This window comes from Anopheles nili, chromosome 3 (genome assembly GCF_943737925.1).
Source record: "Anopheles nili chromosome 3, idAnoNiliSN_F5_01, whole genome shotgun sequence".
Classification (NCBI taxonomy): Eukaryota; Metazoa; Arthropoda; class Insecta; order Diptera; family Culicidae; genus Anopheles; species Anopheles nili.
This window is the reverse complement of record NC_071292.1, coordinates 15,838,706-15,866,436: the sequence shown is the minus strand read 5'-3', so window position 1 is coordinate 15,866,436 and position 27,731 is coordinate 15,838,706. Positions and strand designations below refer to the sequence as shown.

The window sequence follows — 27,731 nt, the reverse complement described above, 5'->3', positions numbered from 1 at the left end:
GCTATCGAGCCCGGGCTTCGGTGGGTTGTGTCTTCATGGATGCGTTCCAGCCGGGTTGAATTCCATGCCTGCCTTGCGTCTAATGAACGGTTGAGATGACAGCTCGGCTTCATTGGCGTGCCTACTTTGATGTAGCGAGGCTAACATGTGCAAGTGACGCATGACGCAGGTTGAAAGGTTATTAATGATTGAACAAAAATCAGGCATCGAATGACAATTATCAAATATTGAAAAAACTCCCCCGGTTTTCGAATTCCTTTTTGGTATTTTCTTTCACCCGATCGTCTTCCAGCCGTTCCAGCTAATGATGCTGAACGATGTCTTATTTTAAATTTCTTTCCACCCTCTGGCATAGACGAAATGTCAACTCACGTCGGTTCGTTAATACTTCCTCCGACCACACGGCTTTTATTACCCAACGGTTTGAGAACATTTTGCTAACATTTTCTTACACTCGCATCCGCGTACGCGAATGAACAATCGCATTCACAACCCCCGCCTCTGAATGCACCGCCGGGGTGTGCCATTCGCTAAGGGTTGCACTAATTTCCACGCTCACAATCTCCCAATCTCACGCACCCGTGTTAAACACAATTTGTTGCTTCCCTAACGCATTCGTCGTTTTGATTTAACCACTAAAAAATTTACCCTACGCTAGCACGCACCATTTGGTCTGGCTACGCCAGCCACCGGTGCTGCCTTTGCTAGCTGCGAATCGCTTCTTATCCTTAGCCCTTGCTGTACCTCCGCAACGAATAGTGTGTGTGGCGCACCGGAGTTTGCCCCCGTTGCATGTAAATTCCTCCGCTAGTGTTCCTTACAATAATTGTGGCCCTTTAACCGCTCTCCGGTTGGAATTGATTCAACTTCCGCTTCTGCTCCTGCTGCGGGATGGACTGACGAGCAGCCATCTTAACATATCCCGAGTTTGAAGCCGTTTTTTTGTTCAACATTTTCTTCATAGTAGTGTAAGATTTGTATTTTTGTTTTCTTGTTTTTTTTTTACTCTGTTAAATGCTTCCTCCCAATGGAACTAGTCTTCCGTTGCTCTGTTACTCTTAAGTATTAGTTTGTTTTTTTTTAAGACGTTGTGGTTTCTCTTTTAACAAAATAAAAACAACAAAATGAAGGCATGTGGTAGAGCTTTGTGTGCTATTAAACCATGCTTATTACTCATCTTCTCTCTGTCACATCCACTATACACAAATCTACTGGATCTACTGGTAAATACTTTAATGCCCAACAGAGTACGGTAGAAAGTGTAACAAATTATGCTGAATCGAAGCTTTCACTTCGTTTACATCGTTTCCGTCATTAAAATGTAGCCACCAAGGGCAAAAGATGCTGGCCCTGCGGTAAAGTAGGTATAGAGCTGTATGAATTGTGTGTGTTATCAATATCAACTCGCATCAACATTACACCATAATCATTTGTCTAATCAACTATCGTATCGCGGTTATTATCGGTCGCTTAAAGATTAGGAAAGAGTTTGATTCTTAGTTCATAGGATTTCTGCTGTGGCTCCCTCCGTTAGACGCTAGCATTTGGGTTTGGGTTGGATGCGGATGCAGTCCATTTCGTTTAAATATATTCTTATAATTTGTTTTCCTCTGCACCAAGCCACGTGCCAAATAAATCACCCTTTAATGAATGCAGCAGCTAATTGGGTGTTGAGCTACGGCTTTGAAGCGAGCTTTTACCTTGCTTGTTTCCAGTTTTTAAAACCAATACTCGCCTATTGTGACTAGGTAATTGTGCGTTTGTTTAGTGGTGCTCTCGGGACCTACAGCCCCTAGTTGAACTTCTCCTGCGAACCACCATGTGCCAATTACACATTATACTACACACGCAAAACAGTCCGATCCGTGTGCGAACTATGCTAAACGAGCAACGAGAACCGAGAAACACCCCAATCGAGAACATATGCCATCGATTCCGTTGAGGGACACATTTAAACATTCCCGGGGTTTCCTACAATTGCACAGCTAACGGATATGTCATTGGATGCCGGAAGTAATTCGCAAGGAGACACGAAACCGATACAGAAGAAACCGAGAACAGAAAAAAGGTGAAGTTAAACCAGGAAAGGTCGAATCATGCTTAACCTGCTAGCTTACGGATGATAAATTATTTCCCAGCTGCAGGCGGGCTCGCGCGAAACGAGATAAAAGCGAAACCGTAAACCGTACATCCGTGGCCGTAAAGCTATATCCGTCGTTCGTCGCAGAAAACTAATCTATCACGCCCCCCTCGGGTGAAAAAGGGGGAGGCGAGTTTTAACCGATAGGTTGGCTTTTTTTGCATTATTTTTTTATTCTTACAACTAAAAACTACAACGGCAACCACCACGGCGTCCGGTGTCTCGTGCCATCTCGGATCACGGCCAGTCGAAAAGTCAGATTCGAGGGTGGAAAAGCGTCTCCATCCTTTCTGCCGCGCATTGTTACGTTACGATATTTTAATCATCCACCGTTGAATAGACTTGACGTCCTTTCGAACTGGGTTGGGGTGGGGTTTATGTGAGCATTATGAAAATATGCGTATTAAAATATGCAACCGTGAAGAGAAGAAGGTTGCTCCAAACGGGAGTGAGCATGAAAAAAAAGAATTGCCAATGAAATCGATCCGAAGGAAAATGCACAACTCATCACCGACATTGGGGCCGGTATTTTCGCCTACTTCGCCCGTTCATCGGTTCCGTTGCGCATTGTTAAAATACATTCCCCATTCAGGCCGCATCATCGTCAGCGTCATCGCCCACGCTTGCATGGGCTTTTCACAACGTCGAGGCGTTACCATGGAAATGGGAAACCGGGCTACAACGATCGGTTATGCAATGAAGCAGCCCATATGAATATGTTGCCAGAACAGCCGGTAGGGCGCGAGCGCGTGTACGACTGTCTTGTGCGTATTTTTTTGTCTCCCTTTATTTGTTTCGACGTCGTTGAACTGCTTGTCATTTTCGAGTGAGCTCGTTCGCGTCTAAAATTGAGGTTTCTCGGCAACGCGGCGTAACATCACTGGCAGGGTGGTGTGATCGTTTTTCCGTAAGATTGATGAGACCCGGTCATAAATGGCACCCGCGGCGTGGCAGGAGCACATGGATAAAAAGACACACAGCCCGAGACAAAAGCTGCCGTGTTTCGCTTGCCTCAGCATCTCGCATCCTTAGCCTCTCGCCGGACTGGGACTTGACGTGCCATGGTGGTTGCTGTTGCTTGCGTCCTAACAACTAACCGTTCCGCAACGGCCGTTCGACAGCCATCGGTAGAGAGCGTCTTTTTGAGCGGCCATTCGCGGTTCGCTTTTGCTTGATGTTTTGTTCTTACAGTGTGTGTGAGTGGGTGTGCATGTGCGTGTTTAAAAGGATTTTGGAGGGGGGGGAGGGGAGAGGAAAAAGAGTTTGATCCTTTCCGAACGATAATGGTTTGTCTTGTTAGCGGTAGTACTAACGATAGTAGAACTAGGGATAGTAGAGGGCTAGTGGGTATATTGAAGAAGGAATAGAAAGAGAAATAGAGACTCGAGAAAGAGAACGTTAGTTTGATTTGTGCTACGTTCCTCTCGAAACACTCGCCCTAAAAATACGCTTATACTTCTAGTAGTGTAGGGAAATCATAATTCTTCGATAGAAAATTACCAAACACAAAAAAAAACCGCGACATAGCGTGCTGCTATTGCATGGTCATAAACTTGACGGAAACGATCCACACTGAAAAGCTACTCGATCCCGCTGGGTAAACCACTCTGCTCCTCTTAAAAGGTCTTAGTATCAACGTTGGTATTCATTCAGTTTAACGCTACTTAGTTAATTTGTTTGTTTTAACGCTCGATAGTTTAGTTCGTCCCCGCACACCTGGTTCGTTTAACTTCGTTTTTTGCTTTTAAGAGTGCTTGTGCGTGCTTCCATTAGTTTGTCACATATTAACGTGCTAACACCGGCCAACTCTCCCCATCACATGGGCTCTAACATCTCTTACCCCGGGCACTACGGAGACTACTCTACGTACTGGGTTAATAATGTTTGTCGGTTTTACATCATCTTATCACAATCATTAAGTAAAAAATAAAATATTCTTTTCGAGGCACGTTTAATGTTTTTTTTCCTTTGCTGCTGCCATTTTGCTTTCGGTTTGCTTTCACTAATGCAGCTGATTTGCTCGTTGGTTTCGCCGCTAGTCGATGGTTTCTAGGTTCATCCCCATCTGGTAGTCACGAGCGTGAGATTGTTTCGTAGAATGTGTTTTGGGAATCCCTCAAATCGAGAGATTCAGAACTGAGCTTTCCGCTTTCGAGGGTGAGAGCTGTCTTCTTATGTTACCATTGGTTCCGACAAGACGTTGCACGATGGAATTCCGTCCGCTTTTTGTCCCATTGCTGGAATGTGGTTCTTTAAAAGTAAAGTCCACCGTCGCCGGTTTACCGGTGATTTGCATACATCCACCGAGCTTCTGGTTGTCCTTGGCGAAGCGTGTCCTTTCCATCGCATATCCAATGAGTGAGATGGCCTTGCGATGGATGGAAGATAAAACCAGAGGAAACAAACGACGGAACTGCACCCAATCGACAGTGACATCCGGAAACCTGGTATCTACGCGTTTTCTTCCACGAAAGGAGATGGATCGCGCATGGAAACGGGCCGCAACGAAACTGGCACGTTTGATGTCACTCTGGGTCCTGCGGTCCTTCCGGTTGGCCATTCTGGTCGCGTCCGGTTTCCCGCTGTTGTGCAAACCCCCGTTTTTGAAGCCGTTTCCTGGGGATCGCGCGCGGTAGGAATTCTTATTTAATCATTTTCGATCTTCCCGTTTGTGCGGGTGTGTGTGTGTGTGTTTCGGTATTTTTTCTCTCTTCTCTTCTCTCTCTTCCCCTCTCTCTCTCTCTCGTCACCATGATCCAGTTTCGAAGCTCTGCACCGTTCCGAGCGCCTGGATGCAGGCTAGCAGCAGATGTACCGCGGTGCAAGATGGCGAATGCATATTCATAACGTATTCTGTCGGGCTGGTCCACCGTTGCCACTACACGCCAACCCACTACCCGGTTGGCCCGTCGGTGTCGCCCCGGACGCTGTCACCGTCGTTAAGGACTCGTCCCCGCTCGTCGTCCCCTGTCCGGCCACTCCCATCGACGTTGTCGTCGTTGACGAGTGCGATTTGCGTCGTTGTGCCCGGAGCCGCCCGGTTCCGGATGCCGATGAGCCCGGATGCTGCAGTTGCTGAAGTTGGAGGTGAGCCTTCGCTTCGGCCCGGCTTGTGGGCGACTTTTGTGTCCTACGATCCGCAAGGGTTGATCCGTACGTCGTTCGGCGGGGTGTGGGTATTTTTTTGTCCACGTTATTACATCATCAACCACCCGCGGTGCAGCGAAAAGGCGTTTGCGTTGGATTCGGACCCGTCCGGCGTGGTGATAATTTCATCGCGGACCCACAGATCGCCAAGTGTCCAGTAGTCGGGTCCAGTTTTGCAGAAAAAGAAAGAGACAAAGAAGAGAAAAATGCACACAACGGTTAGCAAATGAGGTGGAGCGGAATTGGTTCACACAAAAGTAGGTTAGGCATGATTGCAATCTTATTTCTATCGAAGGTCCATTTTTATCCCTCTTCTGCCTGACTCCTGCTGGGCCGAGGAATGTGCAGCATTCGCATATTATTGCGCTCACGTCCCGTCACGTTCCGTGTGCTAGAAGATGTGATTCTAAGGGGAGGTTATTTTTCTTCATCTCGCTAGAACGTTTTGTTCCGGTTTTCCCCATGTCCAGGGAACGGGAAAAGTACGCAAAGCAGGGCGGGCTGCATCTTGGCGCATGGAAACGATGCCAAACGATCGTAGATTAAAGAGCATGATGTATTTAAATTAAGTTTCCGTACATATATTTACAGAAAAAAAATGCCTACAAATGAGAACATAACATGAAGCATATCTTTTATCTATCTGAAACGCAATATTGTTTTCATATCGTCACTCGTTCTGGCCCGTGATCATACGAATCCCATTTCACTTGCCATTGTTTGTTCCAACGCACTATGAGATCTAGGTGTTTAATTGAGCTTAGTTCAAAAACTATATATGAAAAACTATATCTGTATATATCAAAAACGTCATATCAGAAAAATATTTTTTCTATGCATTTTAAAGCTCAAATTTATTAAAAAAAATGATTATCGTCATGCGTATACCGTGTCCTGAAAGAGTGTACCGAAATAAACACATAACTGCCTACATTAACAATAACCACACGATTAAAGAATAACCTACTAAACTTTCTCATGCCGTTAAACATTAACAATATTAATTGAAAGCGAAAACAAAAAGAAAGTTTTAAATGCAATCACATTAAAGAATACCATGGCAAGAACGTTTACACTCAAGTAATGGCTTTCGAAATGAAAGCAAAATGCAATCAATCGAAGCGAGTAGCGCCACCGCAATCGGGGGAAATAGCGAAATAACAAACCACCACTCGCCAGGTGCGGCTGAGTAATTGGATGATTTTAAACTCAATTAAGTCAATACCTGCCGAGCAGGAGGGGGAAAACATTGTCAAACGGCTGTAATGAAAATGTTACAGTCGAAAGCGCTCCATCCGGTGGAATGTCCGCCCAACGGAGGAAGGAGTTTCTTTCCCGTTCGTTTACACACGGCCACGGGGCAATGGCAGAGCGTTTTTCTTAGACGCCGTTGGTCGGAGTTTCGACACTCCAATAACTTGCCCCGTGGCCCAGCCAAGACAGGCATAATTTAGAATTCGATCCCCGTTTTCCGATTTAATCTAGGGGTTTTCCACGGATCGCGTCCTGCGTTTCCACTTCGCAGCGATCGCACCATCGCTCGAATGATATATTGTGCCCGTCCTGATGGAGCCGGACGCATTTTTCCAGCACCCAACCGGCGACTCGGGTCACCACAAACGCTTCGCTTCCAAACAACGCTTGCAAACAGTGTCGCGAAGCCGACTGGGAAATGGAGGAAAATCAAATCTAAATCTTGCCGTGTCCGAGTCGAGCGCTTCCGCGAATCGTCCGCAGACCGGGTTCGGAAATTCTTTATCCCCGATCTCCGGCTCCGGCGAGCTCTTTCGCTCGTCGCTCATCGACCACAGGGTGCTGAAAGTTGGATAAGGGTAGATTGTCTTAATTTGGTATCCGGGCGCTGCTGAAGGCTGTGCTGGGCAGGGCGTTTGTTTAAAGGACTAAGCGGAAGTGGAACAACTTCGACCGTTGATTAGCGCACCGGGCGGAGGTCTGGGTGGCAGGGCTGGACTGGTAAATTCCAACCGGTCATCGGTCTTACCATCCGCACCCGGTTGGTGGAATGGCGGCTCGGCGTCCATTTTCATGAAAGAGAAATATAATCAACACGTCCTATTCAAGCACGGAGCAGAAACCGAGCGCTGGAAATTTCGCTCATTCCGCTATTGCAGGAAGCGTTGTTTGCTTCCCAGTGCCAATTAGTTTGATATTCGCGTGAATCGGGCTCGAATTGCGCCCTCGTACAGCGAGATGACTATCATACCGGGGCGATTTTAATCGCGATGGATTGCAGCGCCAGATTAATACCTTTCGCAAGGGTGCCGATTAAAGTTTCTCTATCTCGCGATCGCGCGAACGGGGTTCGGAGGCCCTGAAAGGACACCAACCCGGTGTGATGTACTTTGAATTTCATTAGCGAGCGTAATTCGATGATTGATGAGGAATTGCTGTGGCACGGCGATCGGGCTAAGGGCTCTAATTGAACAGGTGCGATGTTAAAACAATTGTTAATCATCGCTAATGGATTATTGTACCGGCCGGTATGGGGAATATTCTCCAGACCATGGTGCTGAGATCCGTAAACTCCCATAAACCAACGAAACAAACACCGAGCTTCCAATATAATCAATATCATTTTGGGGTTTCTTTTTCCACTACTCAACGCCAGATAGATTACTGTAACTGGAAGCATGCGCAAAAAAAAAACGTAGTCACATGCAGAAAAATGGCGTCGCGAGAATATTCCCGCCTTCACCGAAGAACGCTTCATGCTAATCAAGAATCACGCAATCAAACTTCATTACACGCTAGCCAGAAACGCCACGCAAAGAAATGGCAGCCCCAAACGGCACGTGATTCCACGGAATCCCATCGCGAAACGGCACAACGCGCAAGTAATAACGTGCAAATGTTCAGACATTCCGCAGCGAAAAACACATTGCCACCGATCGTTTGCGGTTCGCGCTACCGTCGGTCGATCCTGGAGCGAGAGTGCATAACGCTGCGCTTAATGTGATTGGCGAGCGGAATTGAAACAATCGCCAGCGAGCTTATGTAAGATGCATGCTTGCGTTGGGTTGCCCGCAATGGGTTGCCCACGTGTCCCAGAAATGTGTCATAAGAACCGAAGAAGTTAACAAGTCGTCCCTGTATCGTTCCTGCAACAACCTTCAGCCGTTAGTGGCGCAGTTTCGGTCCGATTTTGAAAGCGATTACATTTGGAGCGCAGAAGCTCGCGTAGGAGTAAGAGCAAAGTAGAAGAAACAAAAAGCGTACCACAAGAAGGTGCATTCGACTGCTCGAACCATCGTCGTCTGCGATAAGAACGTGACTTGCATTCGAGCGAATGGTGCCCCGAATAATCAACCCTTGCGGCTGGATTATGTTTCCCGGTTCGCTTCTCGACCGGGAGGACCTGGTGGAAATTTCACCCGTCAAAGGCAATGGACGGAGCACGAGCGAGACATAAAGGGAGCTGGGGCTGGCGGGCAGTCGTGGAGGTGTACGAGGTTCATAGGACGTGTAAAGGTCCGTGTCGTGCCGGTGAGAGAACTCGCCTGGGCTGTTCTATCTCGCGAGCACGAACCTCACTAAAAGCAGCTTCTATCACGTGCCTCAAGGAACAAATCCGCGCCAGATTGGTGCGCTTTTAATACCCAGCTCTGGTCGCGTCTAAACCCTGGATGAATCTTTAACTGCAGCTGTTTCAACTTTTGCGCCGAGCTTCCGCTTCCTTTAACACGCCTTTTACTGCAGTTTCGTGCAGTTTGTGGGGAGGTCCTGCATTTTTGTTGCGTGTTGATGCCAATCCCACCGATCATGACCAGCGCACGACCTGTCGTCTCAACATAAAGCTAACAGCTTCCCCGTCAGGTTGAACGCGTGTGGGAGATTAAAATTATGCTTGACCCTTCGGACGGTTTTCCCGAGGCCCGTTTAGGGCGTGTTAAGCCCTAAAATCCGGATCGTTGACCGAACCGTACGGTGCCGGAAATAGTTCTTTATAGAGCTCGTTTTCTGCAATCTGTTTCGCATCACCGGCACTCTCCGGCACGACCACTAATGGGATCATATCAGGATGGAGCCGGTTCGGAAGGATCCACCAAAGATGGCCTTTCGGAGAACCGAGGTGTCCGATGACCGTTCGAGGATGAACGTTGAACCTCTCGAAAACCTTGAACCGGTCCAGGGAAGCGGTACTTCCGTGGAAAACTATTTCCCGACCCTGAGCGGAAGTGGCTCCCAAAGGTGGAGAGAGCTTTTCAGCACAGCTCGTCTGACCGTTGCGGATGATGCTGACAGTAATGATGATGGCCATTTTTATCGACTTTTGACTGCCACTTGACGGTTCAATGGCTTCACGCTCGCCAGGAGACGGAGACGTGACGCACTAACGGAGAGGAACGCGAACGAGGACCGCCAGTAATTAATGCTAATGAAAGCTGAAAGACCACACCAGGACACGCGCGCTTACCTGTCCTCGAGTTTCGAGATGCGCTGCTTCAGTTTCGCTTGGCTCGCGGAATATTCGGCCAGCAGGCGAGCCAGCCGCAGGTTCAGGTTCTCCACCGTCTGTTCCAACCGAGCCACACCACTTTCGAGCGAGTCCTGCGTTTGCTGGGCATCTGTAAGCGTGTAGGGATAGAAGCGAAAGGAGAAACAAAAATGCAAAACAAACCTCCAAAATGAAGCCTCGGGGGCTGGGTTTTATGCAAATTTGATGCACGATACGACAACTCACTGGCAAAGACCGCCTCATCTAGCAGGCCATCTTTTCGCAATAATTGACACCCACGCTCGGTCAGCGAGGCCCGCGCCTCCGGATAGTCCGCCAGCGTTTCCCAGAGGTCGCGCTTCGCCAAACAGAACAGATCGGAGTAACCTGCGAGAGAGAGAGAGAGAGAGAGATGGAGAAAAAAGGAGCGTTTTATTAGACGGACATACATCGATACTGCCTTGGATTCTGTAGCTGTTTGAAGGTGTACCAATGTTCAATTATCCTTGCTCCTGCAGATCACAACGATCGTGTGCTTTAGTTGTCAATTTTCCTGCAGGCAGTTCGGACAAGGACTTATAATTACTTTCGTGTCTATTTACTCCAGCAGCTCACTGGTCGGTACAACCTCGCGCCATCGTGCAACGCGGAAAGATAGCATCCACTTTTTACTCTCGAACGCGAAAACGAGTCCGGAAAATTCCATTTCGGAAGCTTTTCTAGGGCATAACAAAATGGAAAAAAAAACGATGCAACCTGAAACCATAAGCTGGAAGCAGTTGACGGATGGGTCCAAAATTAGAAATTTATATCCAGCTCTCGTCCTGGGCTAGGACTGGGGAGCTCAAAAAAAACAAGAAGAACTCGAAACAAAATATCCACCGAGGGTGGGAAAATCACGCGAAAGAAAAAACCCCACCAGCCAAAGCCAGCGAATGGACCGACACAGATGAGGAAGCAAAAATAAAGCTGCGTTCGTTGGTTTTAAGTGAACTTTTCTCGCCGGTCGGGTCTAGGATTTCCCGCGTGCCCGGGTGCCGAGAATTCGTTTTCACTTTTCGGCGTGCGATTTGATTGCGCTAGCGCCCGCGATCCGTTGCGTTGGTGGAGCGAACGGATCGAATTAATTTGCAAAGAGTGTGCGTCGCAAAGGGTCATCGGTTCGGCTCCGGTGGGTTTGTTTTATTTCCGTTCCTTCGTCGCTGTCGCTTGGCAAACAGCAGCCTTCGCCGATTGCTAATGAATTATTCAGCTAACGATTGTGTGGGAGCAAGTGAATCTCGCGAAAGGAAGAAGAATGATCAATGCTGAAGCTCGTTTGGATGACATTTCGTTGTGCGAGACGACGACGATGACGCAGAGCAAAGCATCTCATTAGCGAGAACGTGTGTCGTGGAAATTGCGGATGATTTTTCCGCGTTACAACCGGAATCTAAAGAAGAAAGTAAGCGGTCTTGAGCGGTACACCCTATTCAGCTGAATGTTTTAAACCTGTTTCTGAAAGGATTGTCATCATCGTTGCCCAACATCAAACACACACACACACACACACACAGGACAGGAGCTTCAGGCTGATACTTACCGATCGAGCGCACGTTCGCCGTTCGACGGTTGCCGGTACGATTTCCCGCAATTTCCAACACCGAAACCTCCCCGAACACCGAGCCAGCTCCAAGCGTAGCCAGCACCGTAATACCATCGTCGGCCACCACGGACAAACTGCCCCGCTTCACAATGTACATCTCTTTGCCAACGTCACCCTTCCGGCAGATGTAGTCACCCGGGCTGAACACCTGCAATGGGTTCCCATATGCGGAAAAAAACAGGACACATCAGCACCGCTGGCTCTGAAACCAAAACCAGGACACTCCGACGCACCTGCAGTTTCAGCTTCAACACAAGCGCCTCCAGCAGGCCCGGCTCGCAATCCTGGAAGATGCGGACCTGCCGCAGCGTGTCCATATGTACGCGTATCGCAATCTCGGCCTTCAGCTTGTCCGGCAGCGCGGCCAACACTCGCTCCTCATCCAACGCACCACTTTGCGCCCAAGTGTACGCGAACCATCGGATCACCTGTGGGAGTAGAAAACGATACGTCAAGGAGCCGTTGGCAGGACGACAAGGACGACAAGGACGACAACACAAAACAAAAAAACAAGTGAAAGCCCTCAGTGTAGGTGTACGTACCCTCGCCTCTAGCTCGCCGCCCACCTTCCGGAAGGCCATGTATTGCTTGACACCGTCCATCCGGTTCTGGAACTCGACCCGTGTTACGTTCATGTTCGATATCATCGAACCGATGTTTCCTGTGGGCGAAAAAGCGATCGGTGAAAGCGGAGAACGGTACGTTCGCGTCCGCAAGGACTTGCCCCCCCCCCCGGATGCGATTAATCTCGCCCGATAAGAGGCGATTTGTGGAGGGATGAAATCAATGCCTCTCCGGCGGGAGAAACGCCATATCGTATCGCGCCTCCCAAAGGACGTCATTGAAAGGACATTCTTTTCCGTTTTCATGCTCGAAACAGGTGGGAAAAACTGGGTTAGACGAGCTCGAAGGACAGACCGCAATCGGACACCGGCCGATACTCACCGACGATGGTGGCGAAGATGAGCACACCGGCAAGAAAGTCCGCCACGACGAACAGATACTCGGCATCGTTCTCCGGTGTCGGTGTTTCACCGATCGTCGTCAGCGTGAGCGTGGACCAGTAGAAGCTGTAGATGTACTGCCGCGACAGGGTCAGGTTCTTCGGGCCGTTGATGTTGTACACCCAGTTGTCGGTGCTGAAGCCGAGCGCGTAGCTGATGGCGAAGTACAGACACGCGTTCCAGTGGATGAGTACTAAAATAGCTAAAACAACCTGCCGAGGCCGAGGCGTTAGTGAGCACCGTTCAACCGGTGGGGACGTGGCGTTTGTCAGCTTACTTTACATATCCTAAAGGCGTTCGGGTAGCCGGTGGCCGTTTCCGTCCGATCGAACCATTCCCACATTCTTGGAAGACGCAGTAACCTATTAATTCTAACTATAATTGGACACGGCAGCCGGGTGGCGGCGCAGGAACTCGGCGCCCACCAAATGTAGGCCAGGTCGGTCGGTAGCATCGAGACGACGTCGAGCCACCAGCGCTGCTTGGAGAAGTAGTGCTTTCGCAGCTTGGGCGCGTCTCGCACCAGCAGTCCCTGTTCCAGGTAGCCTGTCGTTTGAAAGCAATGAAGCATGGTGAGATTGATGGAGCTGGAGTATCCGTCCAATCAGGGTTCCGGTAAGGGAGGATAATGAATCAAATCGGTTGGAACGAATCCGATGCGAGGTTTCTTTGTTTCAACGCCAGACGCTCACGGTCACGGTTACAACCGGGCTTTGTACGTGTGAGAGAGCCTTCGAGTACGTTCCAGTGGTACTACGAATGAAAATGTCGGCTGCAGCGCACCTGCAGCAGGCCAATGGTTGTTTGAAATTGACAGAAAAGGATGTTTCGGCAAGCGCCTGCTTGGATGCTACCCACCGCAATCGTCGAAGAAACGATCATGGAAATGAACCCATCACACGCCAACGCACTCGTTTATGGCTCCAGTTTGAAGGGCTCCCAAAAACCCAATCGAGTCTGGTTCGACGTACACGTGTCTGTCATTCCCTTTCGAATTGTTTCCGTTTTCTGTGTCGCAACCCCAAGAGCTTCGACCGGGGGAATATTTTTGCCCGGCGATTTTGTACCCTCGTCGAGCAGGAATTCCAATCCCAACGGGACAGGATCCAACTTCGTGTTGAGAGAAGAGGACACCCTGCCTGGCGGCGGAGTCCTTCGATTGCGGCTGTCTTAAAGCCTGCCAAACGCTGTAGCTAGCGCTTGAGGAATTGAATTTTTGAGATGATTTGATTTATGCTATTTCTGACGGAGCGCCGGGCCCCGGAAAATGACGAGATTTTGGCAGATTGCGTTTCACCAGCGTGTTCCTGTGCCGGTTCGCCACCGAAACCTGCTGCTGTGTAGTGCATTTTGAGGGTGCCACTTGAGATTGTAAGCACGCACGCCCTCAGCCGCAGTTCCCCAAAGTGTGAAGAACCCGTTCGGGTCCCGGGACTTGTTAAGGTGGCCCGCGGCAACACCGAGCTCGACGATTGGATAATCAATAAAATATATATCTCGTGCGTCACAAAACGGCTGGCTCCATATGCTTCCACAGCACAGGGTGCACGTTTGGCGGGCTGCCGCAGCCATAAATTGATTGATTTTCCTGTTTACTTCCCACTTACGGGCGGGCTATGTGAACAACCTCGGCGTGTAGTATTTTAATTTCGATCAAGTGAGCACGCTGCTTTTCGTAAGGGCCACCCGTTTGGGTACCGGAAGGAAGTGAGAGCGAAAAAGGGAAGAAGGTGAAGAACGGACGTACAAGAATGTTTCGGGGTAGAGTGTAGTTGGAAGATGTAACTGTGGGTGTGTAATTGGAGCCTTTTCTCCCGAGCGCGGTGACGACGTCATCGATAATGTGGTGAGCTTTCTTGATGCGTGCAGCTTTCGGTATGGCGTACGAAGAAGCACAAGATGCAATGTTACAACTAATGTGAATAAAATGGGACATGGAGAAGTTTTTAGATCACCTTCTATCACGAATAGAGCTATTTAGTGTCAGTTTTTGATATGACTAAGTTGTGAAATTTAACTCATGAAAATGCAGAATGATCTGCCTGTTCTGGTCCTGTTTAAATTGCTCTAGGTTTTAAAACCATTCAAGATAAACATATTATTTAAATCTCCTTCCAAGAGTCCCACCTGCACTTTACTACATTCGAAATCAATTGCTTCCGAGTGCGCTGGATCGGTTGGATCAACCCCCATCTCAAAGCCGACGGTTCTTCGATTACAAGGGCAGCGAAACAATTACCCGACCCAGCCGGTGTAAGCGATCGCAAAAACAATTGCCCGCACGCCTGGTAAGCTCCTCGTGCCCCATAAGCCACTGGAGATGTCGTTTGATAGCTAGTAAAACAACATTCACCACCCGCGGCCCGACCGATCCGAATCGTCCTTCCGGATCGTACAAGCAATCGAAGAAAGGTCCTTTCCCGACGAGGAACGCGTTCACCACGAGCCGTCACCACAAATCACCCCTCACGGACCAACCCCAGTCGGGTCGGCGTATCCGAAGCCCACGGCCAGGATCGAGCTGACCGGGGCACGATTTAATGAATCACTTGCTCGGGCATTCCCGTGCAGACGCTCCATGCGAACCGGCAGAACCGTTCGGTCCGGTTTGTGGCCCGCTCCGGGGGCTTCCTTTTTCCATCGGTGGCTCCAATGCGACGATACCGTTGTCCGCCGGTTCAATCTCATTTTCCTAATCTCCGAAGAAAGCTCCACAGGCCATGGCCATCCTCGTCGATGGCTGGATGAGCACGGACGGGAGTCGAGAGAAATGGCGGCTCAATGCCAAGCCAGTACTAGGACCTTTTCGCCGAAAGGATCCACAACGCGAGCCAATCTAACCCACCGACCGGCCAAAGGACCTTCCAGGATGGAGCCCAACTGGCAGCTGGACGATGGCAGGAACATTTGTGCCAGCAGGAAATAAATTATCTGGCCCAGCGATCGATTAACCTATTTTCTAGCGTAGGCAACAAATTCTTGGCCCCGACTCTCAAGGGAAACGTCCCACGACGGCACGGATGGTACGGATTGCACGAAAGGACATCGCTTTGGGCGCTTCGGATGCTTCCTGGCACGGTTCGCATTGTCTCGAGCCCGCACGGAAGGCGTGCCGACGGATCGGACCCGAAAATGGAGAAGTTTTCGTATAATTTTCAAAGGCAAGCAACTTTTGCGCCATCACAATCGGCCGGCACAGGGTGTACCGGAAGGCACAAATGTGCTTCCGGTAACGCATTGTCGATGTGTTTTTGGGGTCGTTTGGGGATTTGCAATGTCTTCAACGGCAAAAATGGAGCTAAAAAGAAAAGCCACCGGTCTCGTGTGGTGGCGAGCACAATCGCACAGAACGAAACGTTGCTGCGGTAATTAAAGCAAGATCCATCGCGATTACAGATAATTTGTGAGTTATGCTGCGTTTTGCGGTCGTACAGGGAGTTTTCGTGCCGCTTTTTGGACGCGCGATAAGGAGCATCCTTTTCTTGGCACCACCGACACCGATCGTGTGGTGGTTTTTGTGCTTTCAGTACGACACTTTGCAACCTGAGATTCGATCGAGCGCTGCTTTGGTCGGGTTTGTTAGCGCTGCCAACGAGATGAAGCAATTAGCAAATGAACCGAATGGCCAAAGCTTCTTTTGCGGCCACGTGCTCTAGCATGATGGTGGTATTTGAGCTGAGAGTGAAACATTAGTCTTGAGCTTGCGCCCATTGTGAAGCTGATCATCATTGGGGGCTTACACACATTGCGATATTCATGAGCCAGTGATTAGCTGTAGCGTGATGCAGATATATTGTGCAATTATCTGCTAAACCTTTTACGATGCAGCTTTTGCTATTCGTCACACCGCGATAAAAACATTTGGGACGTTGTAGAGGATTGGATTTTATCGGGCTGATTTCGTAATGATGCGGATTCTCGCGAAACATGTTATCTAGCTCCGGCTGTTGACGTACTTACCCTCATGACAGTGCACCAGCGTGTCGGTCAAGTAGATGAAATCACACAGATAGTCTAGGATCCACCACAGTACCGAGGCTTGTTTGTTCAGCTCCCAGAAGACCGCTCGTCCTATCACAAATACGATATTGTACAGTACAGCCAGCGAAACCACGGACAGCCACTGGAAAAGTTGCAGATTTAGATTGAGCTTTGGTGTAAATATGGTTTGCAGTGTTGAATGTGAAATCTAAAAAGCTTAAACATATTCAGAGGTATGATAGATTGTGAGTTTATCTGTCATAGAAATCGTTGTTCAGTCTCTCGTATCGTCTACCCATTTTCGATGCCTTTTTCTACAGCTTTTTCTTTTTTAGCCGAAAATTCAATTTTTTTTTCTTTTATTCACCGAAAAGAACAATTCTATCAATCTTGAACCTTACCCGATGTCTTAATTATGTGCAAAACATTTCACAGCCACACTATAATTACCCGCCAATCTCGGCAATATAGGTTAACCATTCATTTTGGCTTAACGATGTCGAAAGTTTTCGCATAACTTGCGGTCAGTTCGGTTAATGAACTTTGATCACGATCCATTTCGCACGTAAAACCGCACCGAACGTAATGGGCAGTATTGACTCGCATCAAACCGGCGTGCCCGGAATGATTAATCAATAAAGCGAAGCTCGAATTATCGTGCTTTGGTGGCTTGGAATTACCATTAATCCTCATTCACGCGTGTGTTCGCATCCCTCCAAGGGGTGACCGGGCGCATCATCTTCCTTTGAGAGAGCCCAAAAATTCGACTTCCACTTCTCGCTCATTCCGATAGCTAAGCAGACTTCAGAGGCTTTGCCGTTATTACGCAAATGGGTGCCCGTGTGCTGGGTGGAGTTTGTTAAAGTGCAAAAACTGCCTCATGGGACCACGACTCCACGATGTTGTGCCATAGGCGGGATCGACGGTGGCAGCAAGTAAGTAAGTCAGAGCCCGAAAGCTTCCGCCACGTGCGTGTGCCAGCCTCGCAAACACATCCTGGCAGCTGGCAAACCGCAATCCAAGCGAGGCCCTCTCGAATGGGCTCCCACTAAGCTGAAAGGTACTTAATTTTCGCTCATTATTTGCCGTCGAGGCGTATTTTGAGGCAAGCGGCCGATGTGTTTGCTGAGGATATTTCCTATTTGTTAATGTTTTTCGAGCGACCCGCTCCTGGCTGGTGGAGAGCTTTAATAGTCCTTTCGCATTCACCTAGCAACGAAACGTGATGGTGGGCTGTGAGTGCTGGTTGTGATAGCTTGAAGCACGCCCCGACATCTGCTGGCTGTGTTGGCTCTCGGTAAATTCATTTTCATCCGGTTATCTAACGTATCTTTTTGCTGAAATAGGCGCTTTCGAAGTACCTCTTGGAAGGGTGCATAATCATAACCAAATTACAATCATTGTGGCTCTTACTGGTTGCAGCTTTCACAAAAGCAGAAGGTGGTGTTTGGGGGCTGATTAGGTTTTTTTTTCTAGAAACATTATCTTCTATCTCCTGATTTGCAATTACATAAATTCAAAAAATTAAGCCTGCTTCATTTGAACCACGAATTTTTGTTTGTTTAACACGGTGTTGTAACTATAAAGTGACCTCTTTTTGAATGTATTTCATCATCAGTCATAATTTCTTGTACAAAGCACCCTGTTGTTGTTGTTGTTGTCTCGTTGATTATTAGCATCTATTTTATTCGTACATTATTGGGCTATTGTTCTTAGCATAGTGCCAAAGAGAAGGTGGATCAACACATGGCAACCAACCAAACGCCAACCGTCACCAAGCTCACCCATTCAAGCGAGCATGAAATTGATACGAAGGCATCATTTGATTTCATTGCTATTGTGTCGAAATCCGGAAATCGGGATTTTACGCCTCGTTGCCGCGGGTCTCGGAGGCTGGCAACAGTTGCGGAAATGTGACGTTCGTGCCTGAACTCGCACGAAACCACACGTCCGTCCGTACGTCCGGATAGGTGTTCCGCTCGATCAAGGCTCACACAGCCACGCTCGACCGGGAGGATAACGATGGGACATCCGTTTACGTGCCTGCGAACGCAACGTATCGCTAGAAGGATGTGTCGTTTTTCCTCCAGAAGGCTGCCATTTTCTTCCTCTGGTTGTTTGTACATTGGCCAAATTAATAGTGATTTGTGTGACGGCGGAGAAAGAGGGATGGTCAGAAATGCATTTAAGAAGCGAGCAAAAAATTGGCTATCATTTTTTGTCCCCTTTGTTGTCCTTTTTGCTGTCAGCTTTATGAATGGGCATGATTAATTTGATCTGCAAAGGCCCATCGCCTCCAGCACCGGTACGGCAAGACGGATGTCTTGCAAGACTTATTCATAGTGAGCCGTTCATTTGTGAACCCTTTTTGTATTGATGTGGAAAGTTTTTGTGATAAATACCAGCGTACTAATGCTAATATCTTAATGCGAATAGCAGGAACAAATACCGTTCCTAAAACAAATTGAAAAAAAACTCTCATGACATTTGCTATACAAATTGCATACTTTCTGGCGCGTACGTAGTCGCAGGCGGAAAATCTACAAACGGTAGAAACAATCCCAGAATCCTTCGCGTAATGAAGTCAAATTCCTAAAACAATATTTTTAGACAGCTGACATTCAAATCCGACCGACACTAACGACTTGCGGGGTTTGACGGTACTCAGAAATGAGAGATAAAATGATTGAACCATAAACCATCAAGCGAAACGTCGTTTGCGCTTCGGTTCGTTCTCGGTGGCAGACTGGAATTGCAAACCAATTACTCAGATTCCCTCCTTAATTGAAACGACAGCAATCAAACCGTTACTCATTTACGACCCCTAATGAGCGATGAAAGTGTTGATGGTCACAGGCCAACGCAGACACACACACACACACGCATAAAAATATGGAAATTAAACTCACAATCATCGATCGTCGGGGGTTACAGGGCGTTATGCTAAACTAAGCAGGTTGTTAAATAAACTCCTGCAATGGTGGCCCGTGGAGGGTCCGGCTACTTACCCGATAGTGCGACGGAAGGGACGGATCGACCGAAAGCCGGCTGCAGACGCCGTCAGAGGGGACGGCCTGAGGCGCAACGCACCCCGCTTGGTGCAGGCGGGTGTCGGAGGTGGCGGAGGCGGCGGAAAATTTGTCCAGAAATTGGTCGGGCGGCTTCGAGCGGCCCCGTTTCGATATCCTACAGCGGAGCGCGTTCAGCGAGCGGCGCAAGGACGAAAGCTTGCCTCGCTGCCCGGAAGATGGTTCCTGGAAAATCGTAATGGAAAAAGGAACGGAGAGAAGAAAATGAGTCGAAAATAGAAAAAAACTCAGCCCACCGCGTAGGGTGGGTGCTCGCGTGAAAGAAAAAGAGACAGATAGAGTGAACGGTGGCATGAAACGGAAATGGCTCATCTTTTCGCTCGTTTAGATCGTATCACATTTTGGTCCACCATCGCTCGCTTGCTCCCGAGCCACCAACCCCGTAGGCATTTATTTAATCGAGCCGAAAGGAAAATGAACAAAACAGGGCGCGCACGCGAAGCCGAACCTTGACCGGAGTCCTGCGAGCTTTCATTGGGAGCATTTGCGATGGCGCTGACGACGGTGGAAAGGGCACGTTGATGAAATTTATCGTCAAACAATGAGCGGCACTATTTCCGCTGGCTCAATTGACTCATAAAACTCGATTCCGGACGCTCGATTCGTGCCCTCGGGAAGTACTTTTCACTCGAGCGCGTTGAATAAAGTATAACTTATGATCGTGAAATCGAACCAGCATTAGCGGCCTACGGAACTATGGCCGTGCAGCGGATTACAGGGGGCTTTTCCGACGTTTATGGTCGCTTTTCGACATTCCATTCTCGGGCATGTTGAGCTGGCGAGGAACAGTTTTCGGCGAATTTTAAAAATAAACGCCAATCGTCATTAAATAATGACAACATTCGGCCTTCTTCTGGTGCAAAAAGCCCATCTAACCATTCGTGGAAGATCATGAGGAAAATGCTTTCGTAATTTATATTGCGCTCAATAATTTTACCTCGCTCCTTGCAAAAGAAAACTTCGATCTAAAGCGTGGCATTTTGTTCAATTTGTGTCTAGACGAGAGGGAAACTGTGCCGGTTTAGATTAAATTTCATCGAGAAACGTCTGGAGCAAGAAATCGAACCCATAATGGATGAGTACCACCATTCATTTGCGCTGAAATTCCTCATCTACCGATCCACCCAAGGGACACTCGCTTTAAAACGAATCGATATTGCCATACCACAGCGAAGGTTACTCGCTCGATGGAATTTCCATAACACCGGTGCGCGTCTTGAGTCCGTCGCAAAATCCCTTCGTACCCGTCGGTTTCGTTCGATCCCAGGCTACGTGTCCTCACGATCTTTGGCTTTGCATGTCGAGCCTCGTTCAACCCTTTGCTCGGTGCGTTCGCGTGAGGGCGAGCTTTTTTGACACGGCAGCCTGGCCTCGATGGCCACGCGGGTCGGTGGACGTGTTCGGAATAATTGGTCTTGAACTTGGCCAAGCCCCACCAATCGGCACGTGTCACCTGTAGCGTGATCGGTTGGTCGTGCTGAGGACAGCAGAAGTCATTTTTCGATGACCCTTCAATCGAATGGTGGCTTCCGCGTGGATTATTACCTCACGATGACACTGGCACTATTCGTGACGCCTTGAATGGGGCCGTGTCGTTCGCTGATTCAATGTAATTTTGCATTTTTCCATGGCCCCACCACGGCTCGGATGAAGTTGTCATGGGCATTGTAGTACATGGAATTCATTACACGTGAAGCGTATTGTGTGGGTTATGAAGAATTCGTGCATGTCAGACCTTCGGGGTGGTTGTAATCCGAGTGATGCTTTAGCTATTTAGATTTATCAGCTTTAAATACCACAGGATACGCCTCACAATCGATGTATTTAGGATACGACCCACATTCGAGCAACCACTTAGTTAAAGCGCTTCAAAATTGGTTATAATAAAAGATAAACATTTGCTCGGTATTGGCCATTGTACATCAGACGACCGTTCCTTGCCGGGACCCTTTCAAGATGCGCCTCCATCAGCAAACGAAGGTAATTCCTAATTGCACGCTTCCGATTAGAAACGGTCCATTACGCTTGACTGCAAGCCATCCCGGTGGCAAGCGTTGCTCGAAAAATTGCGATAGCAATGCTCTCGTTTATCGGAAAATGGGTCGATCGAACGGGAAACCGCTTTTCCACCGGCAACCGTTAGCTGATGCCCGTTGTAACATGACAAATGGTTGTCCGAGTTCCAAAGCGGTGGGACGATTTCATCCTTGCTTCGATGACTAATTGCCGAGAAAATGGTCCAATTGTACAAATGGAGCGGTTCGGAATGGTCCAGACTGGTGGATCGCAAACAATGGCAGGTGGTTGCAGTTCATTCCTTCCACTAGTACGGCTAATTAATGTAACATGCCAACACTGCACGATAAAGGCATTCAAATATGTAAACGCACCGTAATTATGTTATTATTCACTTGCTTCAATGAGAGCAATTGTTTTCATGAACCATCCCTCGCGAACGCTTTATCGGTGGGCAGTTGGTGTAAGTATTTTACCCAACTCACCAATGCGCTCAATCAATTACGCCCATTCGCTAGCACCTTGAGCGGGGCGAAGTTTTAATTGAGTGAATATCCACAAAGAGCCAAATGGTCGAACTTTGGTGAGTCTTTGGTGGTTCGAACCAGACTCGACTGAAGTGGGCGATTGTGGATGAGAGCGCAACAGTTCTGACCCGTGCCGAACGGCATCCGTCCTTGTGGGTTTGCGTTGAACTTTGATCTAACAATCCCTCCCGAGCTAATATGCTGCATGGGAAAAGCCGTAGGCGTAGAATGGCTTTGCCCACGCCCGGTACAACAAGTTAACGTTCTGTTCATCATCGGCACGTAGAGCTTTTCCACAGGGCAGTGGTTAAAGATGGCTTATATCGGAGGCTCAAAGTAGAAACTCATCGGTGTGTATTAAATATTGCATTTATTTAATTTCGTTTCCTTTTTTCAGCTGAACTGTTGTGCGTGCTGACAAAGCTTACGAAAACGAACTGTTGCGAACTAAGACGGTTGATCTCTCTCACCGTTCGTTTTCCATCTGGGAAAATCGAAAGCTTTTCCCCGCACTTTCATAGCCCGGACTTCTTTGAAAACCCGAAACCTTCTGCGAAACCGATCGGTTGTCGGTTAATTATTACTCTGGGAAAGTCATTTTATGGACTTGTTTGCCTTGTAACACGCATTATGAATTCCGTTGAAGATATTAATATTTCCAATGCAATGTGGTGAAATAAAGTGACTGTTTTTAAGCTTTATGAAACATCACAAACCACACAAAAGCTTTCGTAAGCATATTTTCTAAATTCCAAGAAAAATGTGACAGTTTTCCACGTAGTTGTTTATCGACCGATGATGGCACGTGAACGAGAAACATCGTCCCGTTGTACCACGAGCGTGCGGAAGCACTGAACCCGGCAGCTGTGCCTGCATAGAAGCATATAATTAATGCCATATTCCGTCCCAGTTGCCACAACCACCACATCATGCGTCCTGGCCGGTTCCGCTCAGCGTCGAACATGTTTGATTATTTGACTGTTTGCATACCAGTATTTTGTCGCCGCCGATGGTGGAGATGTCGATCCGTTGCACCATTCTGTCGCCGTGCTTTCTCGCACGCTTACAGAGCTACAGCTTTTGGCACTATTTGGGCGCACAATTATTTCACCTGCTGTTGGCGCTTCCACGCTACGAGCACGCACGAACTGACGGATGAATGTTGATTGGAAAACTAATTAAGGCACACGCGTGGTTTTCCCGCACGGCACATCACATTCACTTGTCTCTGCGTTCGGGGTTAGATCTATCGAGGCACACACGTGTCCGTCCGTTCCGTGGACGGGGAGCAATCCTTCAAGGATGAATGAACAGCTCTGGAGCATTGCAGATATTAATTGTGATGCTTAAATGTGCACTGGAATGTATATTATTCTTCGTTCTCAAATTGTTCCTTACATCTCAACGACAGCGTTAAATGAAAACCCCCAGAAAAGAAGCCACGATCAAAAAGTTCGCTCTGTCGAGTTACTCCATCCATTAATGGACCCCATTCCAACATCATCCATTGCGAGGCAGCCAACGAATAAGGTAATTATGTTGAAATATTTCCTTTCTCCGTTTCGCCAGGACCAAGTCAAGTAGCGAAAAAGACCGTGATAGCGCAAATCATGCTCCGTCGCTTAATTTTTGCCTAACGATTATGCCTGCTTCCATTTGCATTCCAATTTACTTTGAATCCCACCACCAAGACTCTACTTGAAGGATGCCATTTTTTTATCTCTTTCTAGAAGACACTCGTTGCGGATGGTCGGAACCGGCTTAAGCATGGATTTTGCTGGCTTGAACCATAAATCGGGCTGACGTCAAACGGCGAAGGAAATGGTTCACTTCATCGGAAGGATCGCTTAAAAGCGTGGCTCGAATGACCTGCCACCCGTCGTAAGGCGACATGCGCTAGGACATTTTGGCGAGAATTGCTTTCAAAAGTGCATGATGACAATTTTCCCAAAAGGTCCATCAGATGGCTCACGCTGAAACGCCACCAGCCGCTGGTGAGGAGCTGCTTTTTCTTGTTTGGGAAAACAAGATTAATCGGGGTTTTTTTTAGCCTGAGGCGAATCCGCAGCGTTTCAGGCATGCGGATATCCGAGACCAAAGAAGTTACCCAAAGTGGGCGGAATTTACTTCCCGGCGTCCCTGATAGACACGTTTAATTAGTCTTAAATTAGCATTTTATTACTTGTACAAGGCACGCAGCACGCACTCACGCAATGTCGGGTACTTTTAGTCGGGTGGTTCTACGAAGGAATTCTGGCCAGCATCGCAGGACATTTCATTGCATACCGTCCCACGAAAGATAGCACCGTGCGGTCAATGTCCGAGCTGCTTTCAAGGACACAGATTTTCGTGCCGTGCGAAATGAAGCTGTTACTGCAGCACGAAAGTACTGGGCCTTATAGTATTATACGAAATTTTCTTTTAGCCGGAAAATGTGGTGCTTTCCAAACTAAGAACGAACATTAAAACTTTTCAACATGATGTCGTTGTTAGATTGGTTGTTTCTAAATTTACTAATATTGATATTAACACAAATTCAATCATCCAAGAGTGAAATGGTTACCGTTCTCATTTTAATTTGCCATCCTTCAAGCGATAATGGAATTCCAATAAACAAAATACCACAGCGGTTGAATTGACCATTTAGCGCAGTCTAATGATATGCTAACTTTTAAATTCGACTGATCAAATTTACCTCAACTGTGCGAGACAATCGAATCCAATTTGCATAGTTATGCAATATCAATAGCTCAATGCGTGTGTATTTCAGCTGGTAAAAAATGTAATTTTCCCATCAAACAGGCTTTAATGTGCATCGGCAGGGAGCCGATTAAAGCATCCAATCGACATTAACCGTCAACAAACAGATTGCTTCCGATAGCGCAATAGCAGGATGTTACATTGAGCGTAATGCGCTCACCAAAACATTGACCAAAAGAAAAAATCTAAATATTCATGGATGCTCATGACGATAACACGCGAATCGCATAATCCTTTCGCGGTAGCATTCCCCCGCGCGCTACACAGCCAAGCACGGGGAGCCATAAAAATGTGCACTAATAAAATTCCGCTTGGTTTGGCGATAGGATTGAACGTTTATTGAAATCGATTGCCAAACCCATTCCCGCTCCAGCGTCAAATCACAATCATTTCAAGCCGAACGAAACAATATCGAGGGCGCCCAAGTGGCGCCGGCGGTATCGAATCTCACGCAGGCAAATCATCGTCGCTCTCGTCGCTGCACACTGCACGACGAATGGGTTCCCGCCACAAACCAATAAACATTAAAATTGACACAAATTGCCAACGGTGTATTGTGTCTCTTTGTTGTGGTGCTCTCGTAAACCGCTGCTAGCCGATTGTGGGGTGGCAGCACCAAAGATGGGACACTGGAACTGAAAAGTACATTGCTATGAAAATCCTCGCCCCACAGCCTAGCTTCTGTTGAGAGGAGTTGTTCTTCATTGGCGTTGTGTATTACTCTTTCAATGGTATCCCTCATTTCTTAAAGGGTTGCCAGATATGCGAGAAAGAGAAGAAGAGTGAGAGCGCACGCAAAAAAATGTATTACATTATTTACAAAAACCCACTCACCCACGCCGTTACACGCGAGCGCGCGCGTTTAGTTTTTACAGCGCACCGAAAGGCACCTAATCCGCGGTTCGTAAAAATCATCTCCGCGGACGTAACGCAAATGGGAACGCAAGTTGGCGTTCGCGCTCAATGTCGCCGTAACCGCGCAACGCAGCATCTTCGAACCGTTTCCCCGGGCGATGAATGCGAATTGGAAATATAATGCCACGGCAAGACGGCAAGAGTAACGCAACCGGACGACCCGGTGGGACACCGTGACCGGGAAACGGGCGCCCATCAAACGCCATCATTGGCGTTTTTTTTTTTGCGGGGAATCAAACGGTCGTAAAGTTTTATTTTATTGCATTTTTCATTTTCAATCATATTTTATCGAGTAGCCACCGATAAGCGGCCGTCAGACGAAGGTCCCATCGGCGCTGGGGATGGATAGTGGGCTTGATGCGGTGGTCAAAAGTACCGACAGTTTTCCCACCTACCTGAGGCGTTGTGGGTGTGGGATGTAAAAATGTTATCTCGCTCCGTTTTACCTGCGATTACGGTCCGTTTCCACTGGCCACCTCGGGGCAGATGGAGAGAGTTGTGTTTCTATCAACAACCGACCACCGAGTGGGTGATATAAACGTACGCATTGAAAGCGGGATGAAAGCCACCCTTGAATCTGTCCCGCTCGTGAAAAACCACTCCCACCTGGTACTGGAGCCACTTCCGGGCACCGGTTCCTAAAAGAGCCTTTGTCCACGGCAAGCAAACAAGGTGCGGTGGAAAAATCTTCGCTACTACCACGAATGAGCGTTGAGAGGAATGTGCCCGGTTGCCCATGGTGACGCGCTGCCATTCGCTCGGTAATGACACGATCACGTCGTCACCGACAAGGTGAGATTGTCAATTTATGTTGCGCTGCATTATGTCGCCGACGGTGGGTGGCGGGCGTCACTTACCACCCCCCCAGGCTGCTCTGGCCAGGCGCTCGTTTGCGCACATCATTTTATACCTGTTTGTCGGTGCACGGTGGTGCGCTTCGGCTTAAAAATAACCAACCATCAAACGGGACGACCAGCAAGAACGGAAACATGAATAGCATTCGCAATGTGATTAGGAATGAAAATGCTGCCACACGGCTGGACGGCGAGTCGAGCGTCGAGCTTTTTTTTTGCTTTTGCGACGAGCGTCTTGAACGAACAATGTTGGATGGTGGAAGTTTTTCGCTCTCTTCACCTCACAAGGACAAGAAGTCGTAGTTTTGCTTGACGCTGTGAGACGTAGCCGGTAGCCGGTTCTCCATCAGCAGCTTGTGGAGTGTGACCTGCCGTGGCCGTGTTTCGCTTGCCAGGAAGTTGGCACGGATGGTGCGCTTGGAGCGCAGTGTGGAATGAAAATTGCAGCGAAATGGTGAAGAAGTTATTCTTGGAAACGAGAAAAGGGAATTAGATGCTCGTACAAACAGCGGCTCCAAGCTGGGGCAGAGTTTATGTAAATGATTTGGCTTTGAACACGGACCATCACAAGCCAGCCAAAGGAATTGATAAAGCAACGGTTGAACTTTCTTATGCGATAAAATCATTCATTTCATCGCACATCGGTATCGATCGATCGGTTAAGGGCAAGAGCCTTTTAAGCAGAAAGAGAGAGAGAGATAACACATCGTTCCAGTCACGGTCCAATTGATACTAACATTAACAGACTTAGGATTTCCACGCATTCTAGACGAATGTTGTCACAAATCTTACCACCCTCAAGCCACCCTTGCAAAGCGTCAATCAATCTAGAAGATTATCTCGCAACCAATCGAAGTCCCGCGTTGGTGGAAATGTACCCCAGTAGGGGGAAATGTTATCGAAAATGCCCCGCTATTACTCCATTCCTCGTAACTTCCAGGACACATACACGCGGCTGTTGACACAATCATATTCGCGGGAAAACTAACCAATCCATCTTGCGAAGCTATTTGTCGTGCGGTAAGATGGATTTCTTAACGATATTCGCCATGTCTGTGCCAAATCACCAGGCTTCAGCAATATCGGCCATATTGATCGCGGGCTACGGGAAGGTGTTCCAGGGGTCGTCAAAGCTGAAAGCTCACACCGTGGAGAGCTCTCGAGTTGATTAATTACTTTCGTAATCCTTGTGAATTG

General features: G+C 48.1%; 1 protein-coding gene across 1 annotated transcript in view; it reads right to left on the bottom strand.

The window, feature by feature from the left end:
- Window positions 1–4,981: 4,981 nt before the first annotated feature.
- LOC128723777 (cyclic nucleotide-gated cation channel subunit A) overlaps window positions 4,982–27,731 on the bottom strand; it is a 41,017-nt gene continuing 18,267 nt past the window's right edge. Inside the window, exons 3-12 of the mRNA XM_053817542.1 lie at window positions 19,382–19,627; window positions 16,353–16,515; window positions 12,670–12,938; window positions 12,334–12,604; window positions 11,931–12,049; window positions 11,622–11,816; window positions 11,326–11,536; window positions 9,990–10,130; window positions 9,723–9,873; window positions 4,982–5,270 (exon numbers count right to left, since the gene is read on the bottom strand). Coding sequence (XP_053673517.1) covers window positions 4,982–5,270; window positions 9,723–9,873; window positions 9,990–10,130; window positions 11,326–11,536; window positions 11,622–11,816; window positions 11,931–12,049; window positions 12,334–12,604; window positions 12,670–12,938; window positions 16,353–16,515; window positions 19,382–19,627 — 2,055 coding nt within the window. The remainder of the gene's footprint in view (window positions 5,271–9,722; window positions 9,874–9,989; window positions 10,131–11,325; window positions 11,537–11,621; window positions 11,817–11,930; window positions 12,050–12,333; window positions 12,605–12,669; window positions 12,939–16,352; window positions 16,516–19,381; window positions 19,628–27,731) is intronic.